This window comes from Centruroides vittatus, unplaced genomic scaffold (genome assembly GCF_030686945.1).
Source record: "Centruroides vittatus isolate TY-2023 unplaced genomic scaffold, ASM3068694v2 contig_958, whole genome shotgun sequence".
Taxonomy (NCBI): Eukaryota; Metazoa; Arthropoda; class Arachnida; order Scorpiones; family Buthidae; genus Centruroides; species Centruroides vittatus.
In genome coordinates, this window is record NW_027122637.1 from 1,869,534 (window position 1) to 1,887,737 (window position 18,204).

The 18,204-nt window shown below is 31.0% G+C and overlaps 1 protein-coding gene and 1 non-coding gene across 3 annotated transcripts in view; both read right to left on the bottom strand.

Moving 5' to 3' along the window:
* The window catches only part of LOC136985345 (uncharacterized), a 41,176-nt gene extending 23,789 nt beyond the window's left edge, over window positions 1–17,387 (bottom strand). The window contains exon 1 of one of the 2 annotated variants that reach the window (XM_067282613.1): window positions 17,123–17,387. In XM_067282613.1, coding sequence (XP_067138714.1) covers window positions 17,123–17,149 — 27 coding nt within the window. In that variant the 5' untranslated portion in view covers window positions 17,150–17,387. Of the gene's footprint in view, window positions 1–2,406; window positions 2,808–17,122 lie in introns of those variants that run through there. The other variant, XM_067282612.1, reaches the window with a different exon arrangement.
* On the bottom strand, window positions 4,494–4,566 carry TRNAT-UGU (transfer RNA threonine (anticodon UGU)). Its single transcript has one exon. It is a non-coding gene; the product is annotated as a tRNA-Thr (tRNA).
* Window positions 17,388–18,204: the final 817 nt, after the last annotated feature.

Here is an 18,204-nt window from a genome sequence, read left to right on the forward strand (position 1 = left end):
TTCTATACCCTTCTTTATAATTTTACCTTGGTGGTGAAGTTCCTCCTCTTAAAATAAGTCAATCAACTACCGAAATGAATGAGTAGATGCAGTTGGCTAATTTTCAATTCTTGTAGTCACTCGGCATAAGGAGGTCTTAACTGGCACGTGAATGCTTTCGAGTGGGTTTTCTAAACAGTTTTTCCGAGGTCATTGTAAAGAGAAGCGAATCCAGTTGGCAAACAGAACGATAATAAACATTTAGGAAATTAACCAGTAATAACAATTTAAAACTTATCGGTAATATAATTTAAGTTGCGTGGATTTTGATAAAGCTGAAATGAGAAGCATCAGACGAAGATATAAAGATAGAAATTGGATTAGAAGAAACTATTTTGCCTCCGGTAAAAATATTTTAATCAACAATTAAAGAATACGTGACGATCATACAAACAGCATTAAAAAAGTGACCAGTCTGTATACTGCTCGAATCAATAGCATCTTTAGTTTCTCCTTATAGCTCTTTAAATTTCAATTAAACTTTAATCGCAACTTTTTATCACTCGGTCTCGAAGGGCTATCAATTTTTAAACTTTCTACTTAATAATTAACTATGACATTTTTGTCGTTCGATTTTTTCAGGGGAGAGCTTGACTTCCCGGAAAGATCAACCATCGGAGATCGGTAGGGAGAGCATTCTTGGAAATATTAGATCTAGTGAACTCGGAGGAGGGGATAATTGAGCTTTTAATAAACTAAGGGGGCGACCTTCATCACGGTCTATTGCAACTCTGTTAAGGAAACATTGTAAGACACTGTTGTAAATCCAATGAATTGCATTAAGAAAAATTCAGCACAATCTGGTTATCGAAATTTTAACCAAACGATCTAATTAAAGTAAAAATCTAAAATAATAACCGGTTAGTTGGCTATAGATGAGAACAGAATTATAATTATCGGAATGAAAAAACAAGCTGATACGGAAATGAAGCATAGGTGAGACTAAACGCGATAAAATTCTTCAAGGTGCAACTGAAAATGTGATTAAAGATTGTCAACGCTGTCAATACGTTTGAAAGATTGATTAAAAACTTCTGATTCATCAATGCATTTAAAATATTATTAATCATATTATAAAGTCTCGGGGGACTTGTTTGACAGTTCGCTGATCGCTAACTCGATGGGGTTAAGCCCGCTAACATCTGTCCTCCGAGACGACATCTTTCGTAGTGTCGTCTTACTGCAGCTTTTTTTCTTTCCTGTTTGACGGTGCAGCTACCTATCTCGAACAATCACTCGATACGTCCGAACAATTAACGTTAATTAAAGTTTAACGAGATGATTAATGAAGCGCTTGTTCATTGTGCTTGAGTTTTGATAATTGTACTGATCTTCACTAATGAAAATTATACAGGAAAAGTATAAACCTCTCATTGACTATTCTCAAGGTTGATCTGGAGAGTATAATTGATATGGATTTGAAAATACGATTGCAAATGGATCACCCGTATAGGCTTTTTCGTTATATAATTTGGGGATTTGTTCGCTTTAGGGAAATTCTTTACTAAGCATCCCTTCGGGCATAGCTGCGATAAGCAAGCTTTGTTTAAGCAAAATTTAATAGTCACGTAAATTGAGAATACATTTCCAAAAAAAATCTTCGAATTTTATTAAGATTAATGATAGAAAAAAGAATTTTCAAAGATAAAAACAGGCGGACATTATTTTTATAAAACAATCGCTTACGTGTAATTTAAACAACTTTAATTTTGTATTGAGCGAAAATAAAACTTTCCTCGTCGGTTAGATCAAACTAATCAAACAGCCTCTACGACTACCTGACTATCAAAACGCGTAATCCTTTGGGTCGTTTATGTCCTTCAACGCGTCTGTTTTCCCCCTTTCTTTATTTTGACCTTCTATCTGGATAGCCATTATTTAATGATTTTTCCGGTTGAAGAACTTCGGTAAAAACAACACGCCAAAGTTAAACCGTAATATAATTGGAATGCGTGAAAATATCGAAGCTTTACCGTGTATTTTACGCCCCGTAGGCAACAGTGAAAGTAAAGTAGTAAAAGTCGCGTTACAAATAGAACTAAATAATACGGGAAATTGATTGATACGGACTATAAATAGATAAAAATGAAGTTCCTCAAAAGTAAAATAGCCATAAAACGTCATAGTCTAAGAGGTCTGGAGTTGCGTCACGGTGCGATTCATAGACACGTAACGAGTTTATGCAGAGTCTTTAATGGCGACAGCGTACACGTGTCCGGCGGCGATGCAGGTGGCAGTCGAGTCTGACCACGTGATGCTCTGCTCTACATATTAGATAAGCCGAACTTAAAGAAAGGGTAAACGTGCCCCGCCGTTCTATGTACTCGAGTCAACGTTTTCTGATAAATAACCAAACTTCCGACTTACCTCTTCGACAAATTGTCTATTTTCCGGTTTCCACGTGGAATGATGATATTTAGCCGACCCGGATAATGTCAAAGAGAAATAAGTCACCAAAAACCATAAACAGACGGATTCTCTTTTTCTCAGCATGGCTATCCAAATTTTATAATATATTTTTTTCCACTTAATAGGCGATTATTACCATTACCGACGAATATAATAGAAGGGAGGAAAAAAAACTAGAATTATGCTGAGACATGAAAATTTGGCACGAGTGAAACTATGACACTTGGAATATATTCAAATGTTATTAGAACACGGTTAAGTTTGTCCCGACATGGTACCTTGCACCCGTCGACTGGTTCCACACTGCCAACTTCGAGATCGCCGTTCTCATATTTATGCGCACCCAAGTCGCGCAAGTCACGTGACACTTTTTTACAGCCATGACCGCGGATGAAGCGGTCGTGCATCAATTTGTCGAATCGAATGTTTGACGAACGAACTATTTCGTTCTCTCAACACCTTCGCCCCACTCGAAAATAAGTTTCGGACAGATATTCTTACAACAACGGTGGAGTTGGGGGGAGGAAGTTTGCAACGTCATCGAGTTATAATTTCTTTTTATAATTTACTAGAGGAAAGTTTAAACTTCGTTAAAAGTCAATTCGTGTAATGTTGGCTTAACGCATTGTTTTACGATCGCGTAACGTTTCGAGGAGGGAATAAAAAACGATAACAGTAGAGCAATTTTAACTAGCCACTTTCCAAATTTTACATTCCGGTTCTTTGACCTCGGATGTATCGTGTTCGTTTCCTTTAAAATGTTTAAAATAATGTTTAGAAAATGACTAAATAAATCTCCAAATATATTTTTGAATTGTTTATATAACTTATCATTCCGGAATTAACTTCTATATTCTAAATGTTTATGTTATTAATATCTCGAAGATGCTATTCGATTTATATACTTTCTAAGGTTAAAAAATGATGCATTTTAACGTAGAAAATCGGTAACTTTTGATTAAAGATCAACATCGATGTACGTAAGGAATGCTCCTTTTAGAATAGAGATAAATTATCTGTAAAAAATGCATCGGTATCAGTTTTTTATAAACATTTTTACAGTAAACATTTACACATTTTATTTCACGCGTGTTTGAATAGCTAGCGCATATAAACAAACCCATGTTGATTCAACATAAATCGAGTGAGAAAAAAGTACTTATAATGAAACAGATGGTGCTTTAGCAGAGGAGAAAATAGCTTTGTTTTTGTACTTATAATAGATCCGCATACGTTTATAGGATTCTCTTAGACTTATCCGAGCTTAGAAAACTGCGACACTCGAAATGCCGACGCAAAGAGATTAAACTTATATTATCTGTACGTTGTGGAAACTGAAATCGTGCTTCGGTTTAAAGAATATGTACAATGAAGAAATGATTTATAAGTTGACATATCTAGATAAATGAGAAATGTAGACTAGTCCGTCAGAAAAATCATAACAGCTTCCTCTATCTTATTCACGAAATGAAAAACAAAAACTCGAGTTGAGTAGTACTACTTGATATCAATAAGATGGAAAAGAAGATAATAAAGCATTAAGTTGATTACTAGAAACTAGTCGGTTGACTTTTATACACGTTAACTATCATCCTTCTAGGTTTTGAATCAGTTTAGAAAAAAGCCCACGCTATTCACGTATTCAACAGGTGTCGTTACGCCTCCCATCTAGCAAAAGCGTAACGTACGCGCAACAATGGAACTAATTCCACGCCTCCCATCACTCGATGACTCTATTTACGTTTTATCTCACTCACGCTATAAACTCGGAGAAAATTAATTCTTTAGGACTCGCTAATACTCAAGCGTCCGCGGTACTTTCTTCAATATCCTCCTTTGAAGTACCGTTGAGCATTCAGTAAAAATCCCGTTGAAGTGGATCTTGTTTACCGGTGTGTACCTCTCTTCACAATGTCGTTCTTTGCAGAGAATGAAGAATAACACATTATCCCCTAGTTGCTAAGTTAGGGAATAATACGTTACATTGTGTTAGTTATTTCTAAAAGATATAAAAAAGGAATCTTATAAAAGAAAAAAAAATGCGTAGCCACCAGTGAGGATCGAACTCACGACCCCTGGTTTACAAGACCAGTGCTCTCACCACTGAGCTATGATGGCACCCGTCGTATCTTCCGACTTTCGATGTTAAAAACCTGAAATTATGTCTGGTGTCAAGTAATGATTTATGAAGGGCGTTACCTGTGTTCGGAAATTTTTTCGATAAAGATTATTAATGTACAAGTGTATTGATAATTTTTTTCTTTAGATTAAAACTCAGTAGCTTTCAACTAACTTACTAAAATCTATATCAATTTTTTGTAACGTAGTAAAATTAGCTATGTAAACATTGAAATGTCTTTATTAGACAAGTTAAATGTTTTATCACAACTTTAGTAATTATATAGGGCCTATTTATTTAATAAAATTACGCACTGTTAAAGTTTTTATTAGACAGCTGATAAACGAATAATTACAATATTTGATACAGCGTGTACTAAACACTAATGCAGACTGTTTGTAGGGAATAATTGCTAGCTATATTAAAAAATAAAGCAAATGTTTATTTACTTAAGACTATTTTAAACTATAGATGGACAATAACCTATTCATTTATATATTGTAGAAATTTATTAAATATTTTCCCAATTATTAATAAGAACTCTATCGACGTTTTACTCGCTCCCGTAACCTCGTAACTCATTTAAAGTTTGACATTTTCTTTAAATGAACTAACAAGACTATAACCTTGGGATTAAACTTCAGATATTCTTCCGGAGAAATCCGATATTGAGTTTTTTGTATCGGGTCACGATTAAAGTAGGCTACATTCTTGTTTTAAATCTTGTTAATTGATGTTAGCTGTAGGTGCTTGTTTGTCGTCTTGTAACTTATTGTATACAAAGTAATGCCAGTGAGTATACCAAATAAGTTACTTAATTTTTTGTAGAAATAAATGTTTTAAATGAATGTTATATTGGATATCGTTAGACATTGTGTTTGGAGTATAAGACTCCAAGTACGTAGTCTGTGGCTTAAATTACAAGGTCAGATTCGTCTCGATTTCATTGGTTACGTTTAGTGTGAAGAAAACAAAATTGTTTTGAGAAAGTCGTTTATATCTCACTTAAATGGCACATTATCCCACTTTAATTATTTACGCTTAAACAGTAATCTTTGATATTAATAGAGATAAAATCGAAACCGATTCTTATCTTTATTAATATGATTATTTTTGAAAATGTTTTATTAAATATCAGTATTAACATTAATTGATTTTTCTATATGGGATACGTACTGTACATAAAAATAATTTATAGTTCTTTATTAGTAGAAATGGACTTTCCGTATCATGCCATGGGCCATTGATTATTTGGAAGTCAAAGTGGAAACAGATTATACTGTTATTTCCCCAATAGAAAAACAATAAATCAGTAGACGTAGACGGTTGGAGGTAAATATTCGGCTGATAAGAGGATTTATATAGCACCTTTGGTTAAATTTTAACTCCTCATTTTAGCTACCAGATCAGTCTGGGGTTTAGATGTGTTAGTTTAACCTCGAACTAAAGCATCAAACGCCCAAAGGCTGACATCACCTCCAGATAACCCTCCGAGTACAAAGTGCTGTACAACGAATGGATAAAGATAGTGTTGAGCTCTAGGTTAGGTCGAATATAAGTACGGATGGAATATTAAAGAGGACAATGTGCCTTTTCGTTACTTGAGCAGACACGCAATGCCAGAGATCTTTATCTCAATAATAAGTCAAAATTAACGAAAGTAAACAAAGGACAATTTCTCGTATGAATCAAAAACGATGCTATTAACATATTAAATAAGAATAACTTATTTAAAAACAATATTATATAACTATGGTTTTCGCTACGTTACGAATGGATATGATTTAACTTTTTAGACACACAGATGAAGGGATTTTTTTTTCTTTTTTTTTTTGATTCAAACACCCGAAGGCAAGAGAAGACAAGCAAACACCTCCTACTTCGTCTTTAATAACTGCAGCTGTCGAATAAGACGGTCGGGATTTGCTTAACTGACACGTCTAGTATATTATTAGTTGAATAGTGCGAGGCCACCGAGTTTTATGTCAATTCAAAAAACTTAGCATTATTCTTATTTTCAAAAGCACCTCCGGGTATAAGAGCCAACAACGCTGTTAGTGATTGACCACGATATAAAATAGGGGTGTATCAAAATTTGTGGTTTACTGCTTTATCTTTAAAAAGCTATAAACTTTATATAACTGCCTTTAGCGTTTTTTTTAACAGGTAGTTATCCCCAAACTTTTGTTATCTAGAGAGTTTCGCATGTATTTCTCGAGATAACCATCGAAACCCGAAAAATGTTGAAGGTCAGATTGTAAACAAAGTACGGAACCTGTTTTACGATAGAATGAATGAGAGGAAAAGTATAAAGATATATATAAATAAATAAATAATACATTACTATAAAGAACATAATTTTTAACATAAAAGATTTAAATTATCATTTATGTTTTGTATACAATTTTGGACAAGTAAATGCTGCTGGGTATAATAATTGTGAAACTGTTCTAAAAAGAAAAGTGTATATAAATCTAAATTTGTGTTCCAGGATGTAGTTATATAATTTCACATTTGCTAAAGTAAAAAAAGAGAAAAGCACGCAACTATCACAAATGGTCAATCAAGTGTATGTTTTCGGGTGGAGCTAGACTTTAACGTACCCCTCAGCTACTTCATTGATTAGAGCTATCGCAATATATATACAGTCAATCTCGACTACTGATAGTACTAGCGATAATATCCTCTGTTCGTTTAGATAGAATCTTATAAACTCTCCATAAAATTTTTATATAAAGTTTATCTCCTCTTTAGTGCAATTTTACTTTTGTATAATTTTTTAAACATTTGTTTCGATGTTTTAAGCTACATTTTTATAAAGTACTTTTCACTCTACGAGAAAAAATAAAATAAAAAACACCATGTTGACTTACACGGCTTAAGATGCCTGTACCGCTACCGTCATCTGTCAACGCACAAGTGTCAGTTGGACCTACTTTCTACATGGAAAAGCGGTTCTTATGATTTCCTCAAATCGCTGTAACCACTTAACTCTATCTGTACTTATATGCAAAACATTAGTCAACTGATGAAAAGAGTAATAAAGCCGAAGTCATCGTCTGGTGTCAACATGCGAACAACGTAATTGAAAGTTGAAGTTAGTTTTTGTACACATTTAAACAAAGGGAAATTAAATTCCGGTTAAAAATAAATAAAGATATTATTTTATTATAACAGAAAGTTAAATTACGTAATTTTATTTTCACGTAAAACCGAGAAATTAATGAAAATTTTAAATATTTTGTTACAATATAAAAATAAGAAATGAAAACTTTTCTATACGTATACTTTTAAGGAATACAAACGTAGTTAGATGTATTACAAACATCTACGGGTCACCAAATTAGGGTCAAAAAACATTTTCCATCAAGTTTTTCCTTTAATCTTGTAAATGATTACTGTTCGGTGAGGAAAAAATTTTATTTCTTAAATTTAAATTGTTTTCTTTGCCAGCCTAATAATTTTCATGTTTCGTAAGTTTTCATAACTATAGCTAATACACGTTAGATAAGGCACTCGAAAGTTTTATATTCCATTCATAAAGTTTTATCATGATTTATCAGCTGGGGTTAAAGTTCGCGAACTTATATGAATCATGTAATTGGAATTTTCACGAACACGTTATTATATACTAAATGTTTTAATAAAATATGGACATACGTATATTTATTTGTTTATATTTGTATATTCGTCCAACAAAATAATACATCCGTACATTTACTTCCTGTAGCATCAGGGTTATGTAAGAATTAGCGAGTTACGCTTGAGCGAATGCTCCACTTTCCCCTTCAATGAGACGATAGTCGAGTTTTTTTTCCCCCTTCTTCTTTTTCTTTTTCTGGTCGCCTAAATCTTTGTTACCCTACACAACCCCACGTTTGAACTTTTCCGACTCGAGTCGAACCACAAAACAACGGCAAGACTCACGCGATGGTACGATGACGTCAAAAATCCAGCCCCCAGCGCGTCTGGCAACAGAAATGAGCGCTGTAGAAGATAAGAAAAAGCCGAATTGTCTATAGAAATGTTTGAATGGTTCAATTTTCTAAAACTTTTATCGCATCTTGTCAAGATTACATAAAAGATATATTGTGGTAGATGTGGCATTCGACATTATTCCTAAACTTCTCGCAGGACTTTTGTTTTGTAAACAAATTCGACGACTGATGAAGGCGGCAAAGTTCAAAAGTATATTTTACGTAATATTCTACGTACTAGATATGTAAGATATACAAGTTTCTGTAACGGAAACTCCCACGACGAACGTTAAATAATATTTAAAAATAACAATAAATAAATAAATAAATAAACTCGAAAATATTACTAAAAAATAGTTTTTTAGTGTTTTAAAATATTCATATTTTAATTAGGCAAAAGCAATTCGTACAAATCTATAAATTCTTCTCGGTGTTTTATTTAAAATAATTTTATGCCAATTTATATATTTAAGATGCAGGAAAATTTAAATTTATTGAAAAAAAAAATCCTTACATTTTCATTTAAAATAATTTTAGATGATGCAGAATAAATGCAGTAAATACAAAAAATAAGCAACAGAACTGCAAATTTAATTAAGAATATTTACAAACGAATAGACCTACACCTACACAACGGCGCCATTCGCCATTATAAAGTCTTGCCATCATTTCTTTTTGGAGAGAAATACAATGACACCTACCATCTGCCACCAATATAGCTTAATTGGTCACTTTGACGAAGATATAAGAGGCAGGAGATGCCTGTGATAAAGATTAATTATACAATCCAGCAGTCCAGAACCGTGGGGGGTTATAATAATTAGTGCATTCGATTAGACCTACGGAACGTTATTAAGGAGAAATTAAAACTTTGCTCTGACTAATAAATTACGCATATTCAGATATTTGCCATAACTAAATTATTATTAGATTTGATTGGGAAAATTGTGATTTACTGCTTCTACTCGATGAGTATCTTCAATATTTATTGGAGCACTTACATAACGAAGAGGACAGAATAATGATGATGCTAAAAAACTTCAGTGTTGGTGATTAACTACCGACTCGATTATTTCATATCACTTTAAAATAAATTTTAATATTTATAAATGTCTTAATTTTGTTCTTATTTTTTTATTTCATAAAGACGTTTATAATTTTTAGTTAGTAATAAAGGACGTTTGAGAACAAACAGGAGCCATCATTCTATTAAAATTAACGTGAAAGTTTGTTTAAGATAGAAAATTTATTTTCAGCTTTATGGAGAAAAATTCTTCTTTTCGATATGAAAAACTTGTCATTGTTAACGGTGTTATAAACCGTGAACAATTTGAAGCGTGTGTTTCCATTAAGTGAGAGTATTAGAAAATAAATAGCGAGAAATCTCGAATTAAACGCCTTTCAGCGACTGCAGCCAGTTATTAAAATTTGTGACTTTGGCTATCTTAATTGAGCCATAAAATTGATATTACACTTAAAATTTGTCAACGTCTTCTCATGATTTACTGCCATAAATTTATTAATTCTGCTCCTTTTATATCAGCACTTACCCGAGATTTATAACTGGAACTTGGCAAACATTCATTTAAAATTTTATAATTATAAAAGTTTCCTAAGAATTTTATAATTCTTTATTGTACTAAAGAAAATAAAGAAATTTAATTTTTTAAAAGCTCTCATCAGTTTGGACTTAGAATCGATGCGGATTTAAGCTATAACATACAATGGGCCCTTCCCATCTATCAAATAATGATAAATATAAAACTGCGAAGACCTAAGCTTGTTCAGCTTATAGGCCCGTTCTTAATATAATCTTTTCGGTAGGCGTATCCACGAGAATAGATGTAAATACATTTGTTGGTATTCCGGAAGTTGTATCACATCCCCAATCTTATCGTTCTTTGTAGTTAGCAAGAATGTTTTCTCTAAATTATGCCAGTCCAGAACTTAACGGTTGATGAAATTCCAGTGAATACACAAGCAAACCAAGTCCTTGACATTCTCAGACTGACGTTCTTAGTTCAGGGGTAATATTAGAACCATCATTTATTCTCATTAAGTTCTCAGCGGATTCTATGACGTCATTACTGGACAGTAAAACTTCTGTAATTGTCTGACATTATCTTTCTTTTATTTGTTACGAAAAATGCGGACACTTTTTAAAAGGAACGTTTAGAGAATATTTTTATCTTCTTTTATATTGAAATAATTTATACGGATCATTTAGCATACAGTTTTTTTTCTAAAGACTTCATTTATTTTAATTAAATAGTTTCTTCGTTTTTAAAACTAAATGACATTAAACAACCTTCTCGCTTGAGAAAAGTATTCGGTGAATTCATTTTATTTAATGATATTCTGAAGTTTGTACTGGAAAGCAATTATAAATTTTATTTAAAATCAAATGTAAATGTCTAGCGATCAGATAGAAGAGAAATGTTTTTGACAGCTATCCATTTGAGGACACCATCGAAAGCGTCATGCAGTAGGTCCTACTAAACTTGACGATATTTCCAAGTATATCGCTACCTTTCACTTAAATATAGTCTAGTGGAACCAAGTGAAAGACGTCTCCTGTGTTTAGATTTTTTTAAAAACTTACAACGGATTCTATATTTAGGGCAATATAAGAAAATGTAAAAACTCTCCTCTTTCACTATTAACATTCTTTGGCATTCTTCCTCGCTTTGATTGACCATGACAGGCAGCACAAACAATGAAATCATTTGTGAAGATCGTTTCTTGTTTGATGAAGTCTTATCATTTGCCAAATAATGTCAAAGAAAGCAAAAAAAAAAAAAAAAAAAAAAAACAATTTCCAGAAGAGAAAAAAAGATTTTTTTTATTGTTCATTTTATGCTGGTACTTTTTAAATTTTCATTGACAAAGTGGCTAGCTGAAAGAACAAACATCGTTACAAATAACGAAATAAATTGTTCGCATACTGTTATATAATAATTTCATCTTTATATGTTAAAAAATAAATTCTACAACGTCTAAATATTTTGTAAATATGTATTTGGAGAGTTTAAACTGTTTTATAAAAATTCAATAAATTTCTAATGTTGACAAGATATAAAAAAACACAAAAAAATGCTTTAATGTAGAGATGCTTTAAGTTACGATATAAACTTTAAAATTTATTTTACAGTCCAGCATTCAAACTTGTTCATATCAAAGCTATCTCTTTCATAGTAGCGCCGAACATTTCAACTATTTTTTCCTGAAAGTAATTTAACTGTAGAAAATTCGCCTGAGGTTTGACAAATTACTAGATTACCTTCAAAATGTGAGTCATATAAACAAAGCTGAAAGGAAATAATTTACATCCGCACGATACTGAATGAAGTTAATATATATTTGCACGCTTACAACGCTTTACAAAAATATAACATCGATGGAAGGGAACAATTAGAAACACGACCGTACATTATCTTTTACAATAAGCATAGATTGTAACGAGGAAAACAAATAAATTTATTGCCGCAGAGATATTTAAATTGAGTTTTCACCGTCAGATGAAAATAAAAATTTAAATAATATTGATAAAATAAATGTAAACTTACTTAATGTTAAATAAGAAATTGGAACAATAGAAAAAACACAATTGAAATTCCATCACGCTAAAGTTTGGTTAGAATAAATTTTATGAGTGGGTGAGCCGCGTAATAAAAGAAACAAGAAAAGTTTTCAAGTACGAATATTATAGTTATAATACTTTTTTTCCTTAATTTGAATAACAATGAAGTCATTAATAGCAGATTTAAGTTTGCAGATTTGTAAATTGTTTATACTTCTATATAACACGTTACTAAAATTATATGCAAACAAATTTAGCTTCTTTAAGAACTCGTTATACTCTTTTAATTATTGGTCACAGCCAATAATTATAAGATCATAATTTTTTTTTCCTCCATTTCTTCCGAGGAAGCTGTAATGAAAGGGTTATATACTGTGTAACTTTAATTAGAAATGTTCTTGAAACCGACTTGGCAAGTAGTCGGCCTTGGATCATATTTTACTGACAATTTCAATAAATATTTGATTAGAATAACGAATCGAGCTATTTTTTGCTCTATATAAGCTCACGAGACATAAAATAACTCGATTTATCGCTTCACGTCTTATAAGCGTAAGTCGTAAGCGATATGAAAGTTATATAAAAGGTGGCATAACGTTTAGAATTTCTCATAAAAATGCAAATTTCCTGGAAATTTGAAGTTACAATTCGGAAAATGTTTCTCGGAAGTCTCGACACGGTTTCACAACCGTATCTTAGTACTAAGATTACTATTGAGCAGCTGAACGTGTGTCACCGAAGAGTTCTTTTTTGTAAACCATATTTAGAGCATAAACTATATGCACGGTGTCTGGTGAATGTCACACTTTTGCGAATCTTTAAACATTGCTGCTGATTTACAGTTTGTCTAACTCCCGGGTTTCGGATTTCATCCCGATTGCCACTCGAATAATCTCGTGCGGTTTTCTAAGTAACTTCTCTGTCTAACGTCAAAGTATTTTTGTCGAAAATATTCAAAAATTGAAAATAATTAAATATAAATAACGTAAGCATACATTTGGACTTTTATCCAAATAGAAAATTTAATTTTGATGATTTTCGAACAAAAATTATATTTGAGAATCTTGACGAAGACGAACCTCTATCGTATGTTTATACATATATCCACTTTGTACACGAAGAACGTATCTAGATAAGTTGATGAAAGACAGGATTCCCAGTGAGATTACAAATACGCGACAACCAAACAAGAAGAGTTGTGCCGTCCATAATTTACATTTTTGAAGTCACCCTTGTACAGGAAACTACTAAAAAAGGAAACGTCAGGTGTGCTTAGAAAGTCGGTTACATTTAAAAATACGTGTCAGGGATAGGTAAACCTCCTCCGTTTGGCACGACTAATATATCAAAGTGTATTGTGAACGGGGCTTGGGCAAGTCATTTTGCAAAAACATAAATTTGGCACCCTTTCCACTTAATTAACTCGCGGATATCAACACTAAATAGACTAGTTAGAATTTTATTTTTTTGAAGAATTTCATTTTTTTTTGAAAGGAAAATTCGTGGGTTAACACCTCTTCAATTCTCGTGACCTTTCAACTATTTTTTTAATCGCGCATTTTTTAAAAAAATACGAATTTCATCGAAACCTTATCAACAGTTCGATATTTATATACTTCCACAGCAACCTACATTTGCGTTATATTCGATATCCTGCAAAAAATATCCACGATAGACTAAACATCTATTTGCAGACTTTACATAAAGAAATAAATAAATTGTATGATTTTTTTTCCTCTCGTTTTAATTAATATAAATAAATAAATTTTATATTTATATAGAATAAAGTGCCATCCTTTCGACGAAACGGTGACATTCCATCCAATTAACCCCGTATAAATCTAATAAAGTTTTAAAATTTATTTAGCATTTTTGATGTTATAATACGACTTGCAGTAAAGCAGTTTGTTGGGTTATTATGATTGTTAATTACATCCTCTTGAAAAGATTACAATCATGAAACTCGTATTAACCTCACGAGTTTCAAGCTTTTAACACGAATTTCAATCTTTTCAAGTACTTATAATTATGATATTAATGAATACATTTTAAAAATTGGGTTCATTATAAATATTACCGAGATTACGATACTAGTAAGTAAAATTACACACTCGTTTAATTCGAGTTTATGCAGTCAATTTATTTAGGTCTATTGTTTAAGAAACCATATTCTTGAGTTCATTCAAAAACTTTAAAGACTTTTGCACAATAGATACGCCTTAATTCTAGATATTATTTTTAACCATCTGGAAGTCATTACTCCAAACGTGCAAGTGATTACTTCGAATATCACAATATACAACTGATAAAATGTATAATACTTTTTTTAAGGAATTTTCTCTTGTTGCTACTGTAGCTTGCATTCTTCTTTCGTGAGTAAAAACTTTGTTATCGAGAAAAACATCTGTTATAATACAAAAAAAGTGAAAAAAGTGAACAAGCTTAGTATGTGTACAAAGTTGCAGGTGGAGAGACTAGTTGTTTGTCTAAGCATATTTTCAACTGGACGCGTTATTCTCGAGTTAAGATTTAGTGACTTGTCCAATGTGGCATAGTGTGTTTTTTCCCCTCCAGATGTCATGTCACTGATAGAATGTCACATCAAAGTGACCGACCCGTTTACTCCGAGAGGAAAGAACTGTCTTCATCTAGCACGCAATGTATACTATCATTCGATCGTTTCTGCTTAAATTCACTGTTAGGATACCTTTACCAGTTACAATTACTCGAATTTATCACACCATTACCGAAAAAATCAAATAAAAACAATTCTTAAATTTCATTTTTTTTCCTTCCAAATCTAATTAACTCTACAAGATTACTCTCATTTACTTTTACTTGTCATTTCCAAAGGTCGAGTCGGTTAATGAAAGAATAATTACAGTTAAGATATTCGTAAATTATAAATAACATTTTGCACATACTTAAATGAAATTAATTATTATATAAACATTATAAATTACATATTCTCTGAATTATGTATTAAGAATGTATTTAAAATGCAAATCTGCATTTATTTGCTATGCAGGAAATGCTTAAAGAATTACGTAAAAATTTATGAATAAATTTTATTAGATTTATTATGGCGTAAAAGTTATTTAAAATATGGTTACTATGTCATTTAAATACGGATTTTATCATTTTTTTGACGAAGTTTATGCCTTAATACGAGTAGAATTATCGGTAAGAGTCACAATGTTATGACAAATTACGTTGTCATAAGACTGAATGCAGTTGTGATCAAGTGTTTATTTCAAAAGGCGTAGTCTTGCTTGGAAAAATAAACAGCGTTAGAAGTATAATAGAACATTTGTTAAGAGCCATTGGAGCGACCAGAAAAAAAAAAAAAAAAAAAAAAAAAAAAAATAATATAAAACAAAAACCGGATTTAACGAAATTTATGTTCGTAATCGTATAAAATTTTTAATTTAAAAAGTAAATAAACAATGATGCTAGCACTTTGAAAAGGTAGATTATTTTGAACTTTAACACCGAGATAAGAAGCTTGTTGCCTCGGTAACTAAAATGGCTTCGCTTTAAAATATTGCTAAAGACTGGAATAAGTTCATTAATTATTATAAGAGATTCCGCAAATGCCACTCCACGCAATAAGTTTTTATTGTTTTCTAGAATTTTATTTTATTATTACAAATAGAATTTTCATACCACAACCGAGTAAAAATTTACAACAAAACTTTAATGTTATATTATATAGAAATTATAAAATATTTATATTTAAATCGTTCATTTTCTAGCAGAAATAAACATAACTCTAATTTTAATATCCTATTCTATTGAATATTTGGTAGAGAAGCGAGGAATAACCAGAAAACGTCAACCTTGCACGTACGAAATAAATATTTTATTTCGTTTTTTATTTATGTAGAGGATCTGTAGAAGTTACTATATATATATTAAATTTAATACACTGTACATTTTTAAAAACAAAATTTTATGAAATTCTATTTTCTAAAATGTACTGTAGAGTACATTAAAACATGAACAAGGCACACAATTTTTATTTATTCTTTCATTTTGAGCATATAGTGGCGTAAATATTATTTAAATTCCTTTAAAATTAATTACATTCTCATTAAATACAAATCAATAATTATTAAAATTATTTAAAACTTCGAAGCGTTTTTATAATAAAATATCCATGACTAATTAATAAATCATTTTAACGATTATAATACTACAGTAGGCAGTGTACTGTACACTGTTTTTAAAATTTTTTTTTTACTTTAAAAATAGGTCTACTATATCTTACCGAAATATTTTTATAAATTGTTCTCTTTATATTTGTAATTGCAGCAGAAAAACTGGCGAAACAACGATAATCGAAAAGTATGGAGCTATAACGATGGCCGTACGATGCAACACAATCTAATAACGATTTTTAGATCATATTGAAAATACTATAAGAGCCACTTAAAGCGTGCCTTTATTTTTCCAATAATAGCCAGGCAAGATAAGTTTTCGTTTAATGGTCGATGGAACCGAATTTCTGGAAGATGATCAATAGTACTTTTAAGTTTAACCCATTGAAAATGGACAATAAAAATACGGTCGACTCGACGATCAGAATAGGAGGAAATTTATCATTATGACCGAAAAGAAAATATAAAAAGATGCTATCGATCAAATTAAAATTCTGCCCGCTTAATAATAGCGAAAGGATGTCTTTCGGTTCTTTTTGTCACCAAATCTATACAAAAATTCATACGTAAACACTTTTTTAAAATTTTTATCGAGGAAAAAATATCATTTTTACTAATTTCACGCTTATTTAATTTAAATTTTAATAAAATTACGATAATATATTCTTAAATTTCATTCATTTAACACGCTTCTCTCCTATCGAAAAAAAGCATTAATGGATACGGTTAATTTAATCTAATCTCGTAATTTTTACACAATTACCGTTTAGTATAGGCCTTCCTATAGAAAATTCCTAGACTATTTCGATATAAGAATAAAGCATAAACGATAACTTACCTGATAACCTATTTCTGCATCCATCATTGGTAAGATATATCTGTCCAATTTGATCCGCGAAGATATCTCTCCCGATAGTTTGAAAAATAGCTATAATACGAATGCGTAGAATTTCTATAATACAGAGGTTATCGATGTTATCTCAATTTTCTAAAGCTCGCAACCTTAAGCATTTTTTTCCTCTCTTATCAAAATTATCTTAACAATTCTTCTGTCGATAAACTTTTCACTTTTTTTCTAGAAAAAATGTTTTAAGACCTGAAAAGATTACATTTATTTAAGTTTTGGTTAATTCATTGTAGATTCTAGAAGAGTTTCGCTGGATTTATTTTATTGTTTCGCTTGTATCTCATTGAGGAACTGAATGCAAAGTGTGTAACTTCTCAGATAAAAAAAGAATGAACTGGCACGAATAATTTTGTTTAATTTTCGTGCGGCAGAATAATATTAAAATAAATATAACTTAAGTAATGGTGTTTAGAAATCTTCGTTACTTATAATTACGATTAAATTTATCGATGGAATTTAATTAAATTTATTTAAATTGCCACCGTACACAGGAGTCAAGTTTAAAATTCTGTGAAAAATTTATGTGTAGTTGCTTTTTTTTTTCGGTGGAAAAATGTAGCATTTGAAAAATGAGAAATCATAAGAGTTAAAAAAAATATTCTGTCAGTGGATCATTATTTTTTTGCCGACGGGTATTGTCGTATTTGTTATCTTTTTATGTCACCGAGTATATTAATTCTTAAGGATAAATGTCGAGGTAAAATAACATTTATTATTTACAAAAAAGAAACTTTTTTGGAAGTTTTCTCGAAAGAAATCATCATTATATTTCGTAAAAGTTACATTTTTAAATTTATTTCCTCTTTCCGTTTCTTGTAATATTTTGTTCATAAAAATTTTCAATCTTTCAGAAGTTTTTTCTTTTAATATTTATTATTCGTATTTGAATCGATATTAATATAAAATATTTATTTGAGTCTAAAAAAAAACTTATTTTTAAAAAGGAATTTACTTTATGTAAACATCAAATACTGAAAGTATGGATGACGGAAAGAAAATGTTATAAATTATCT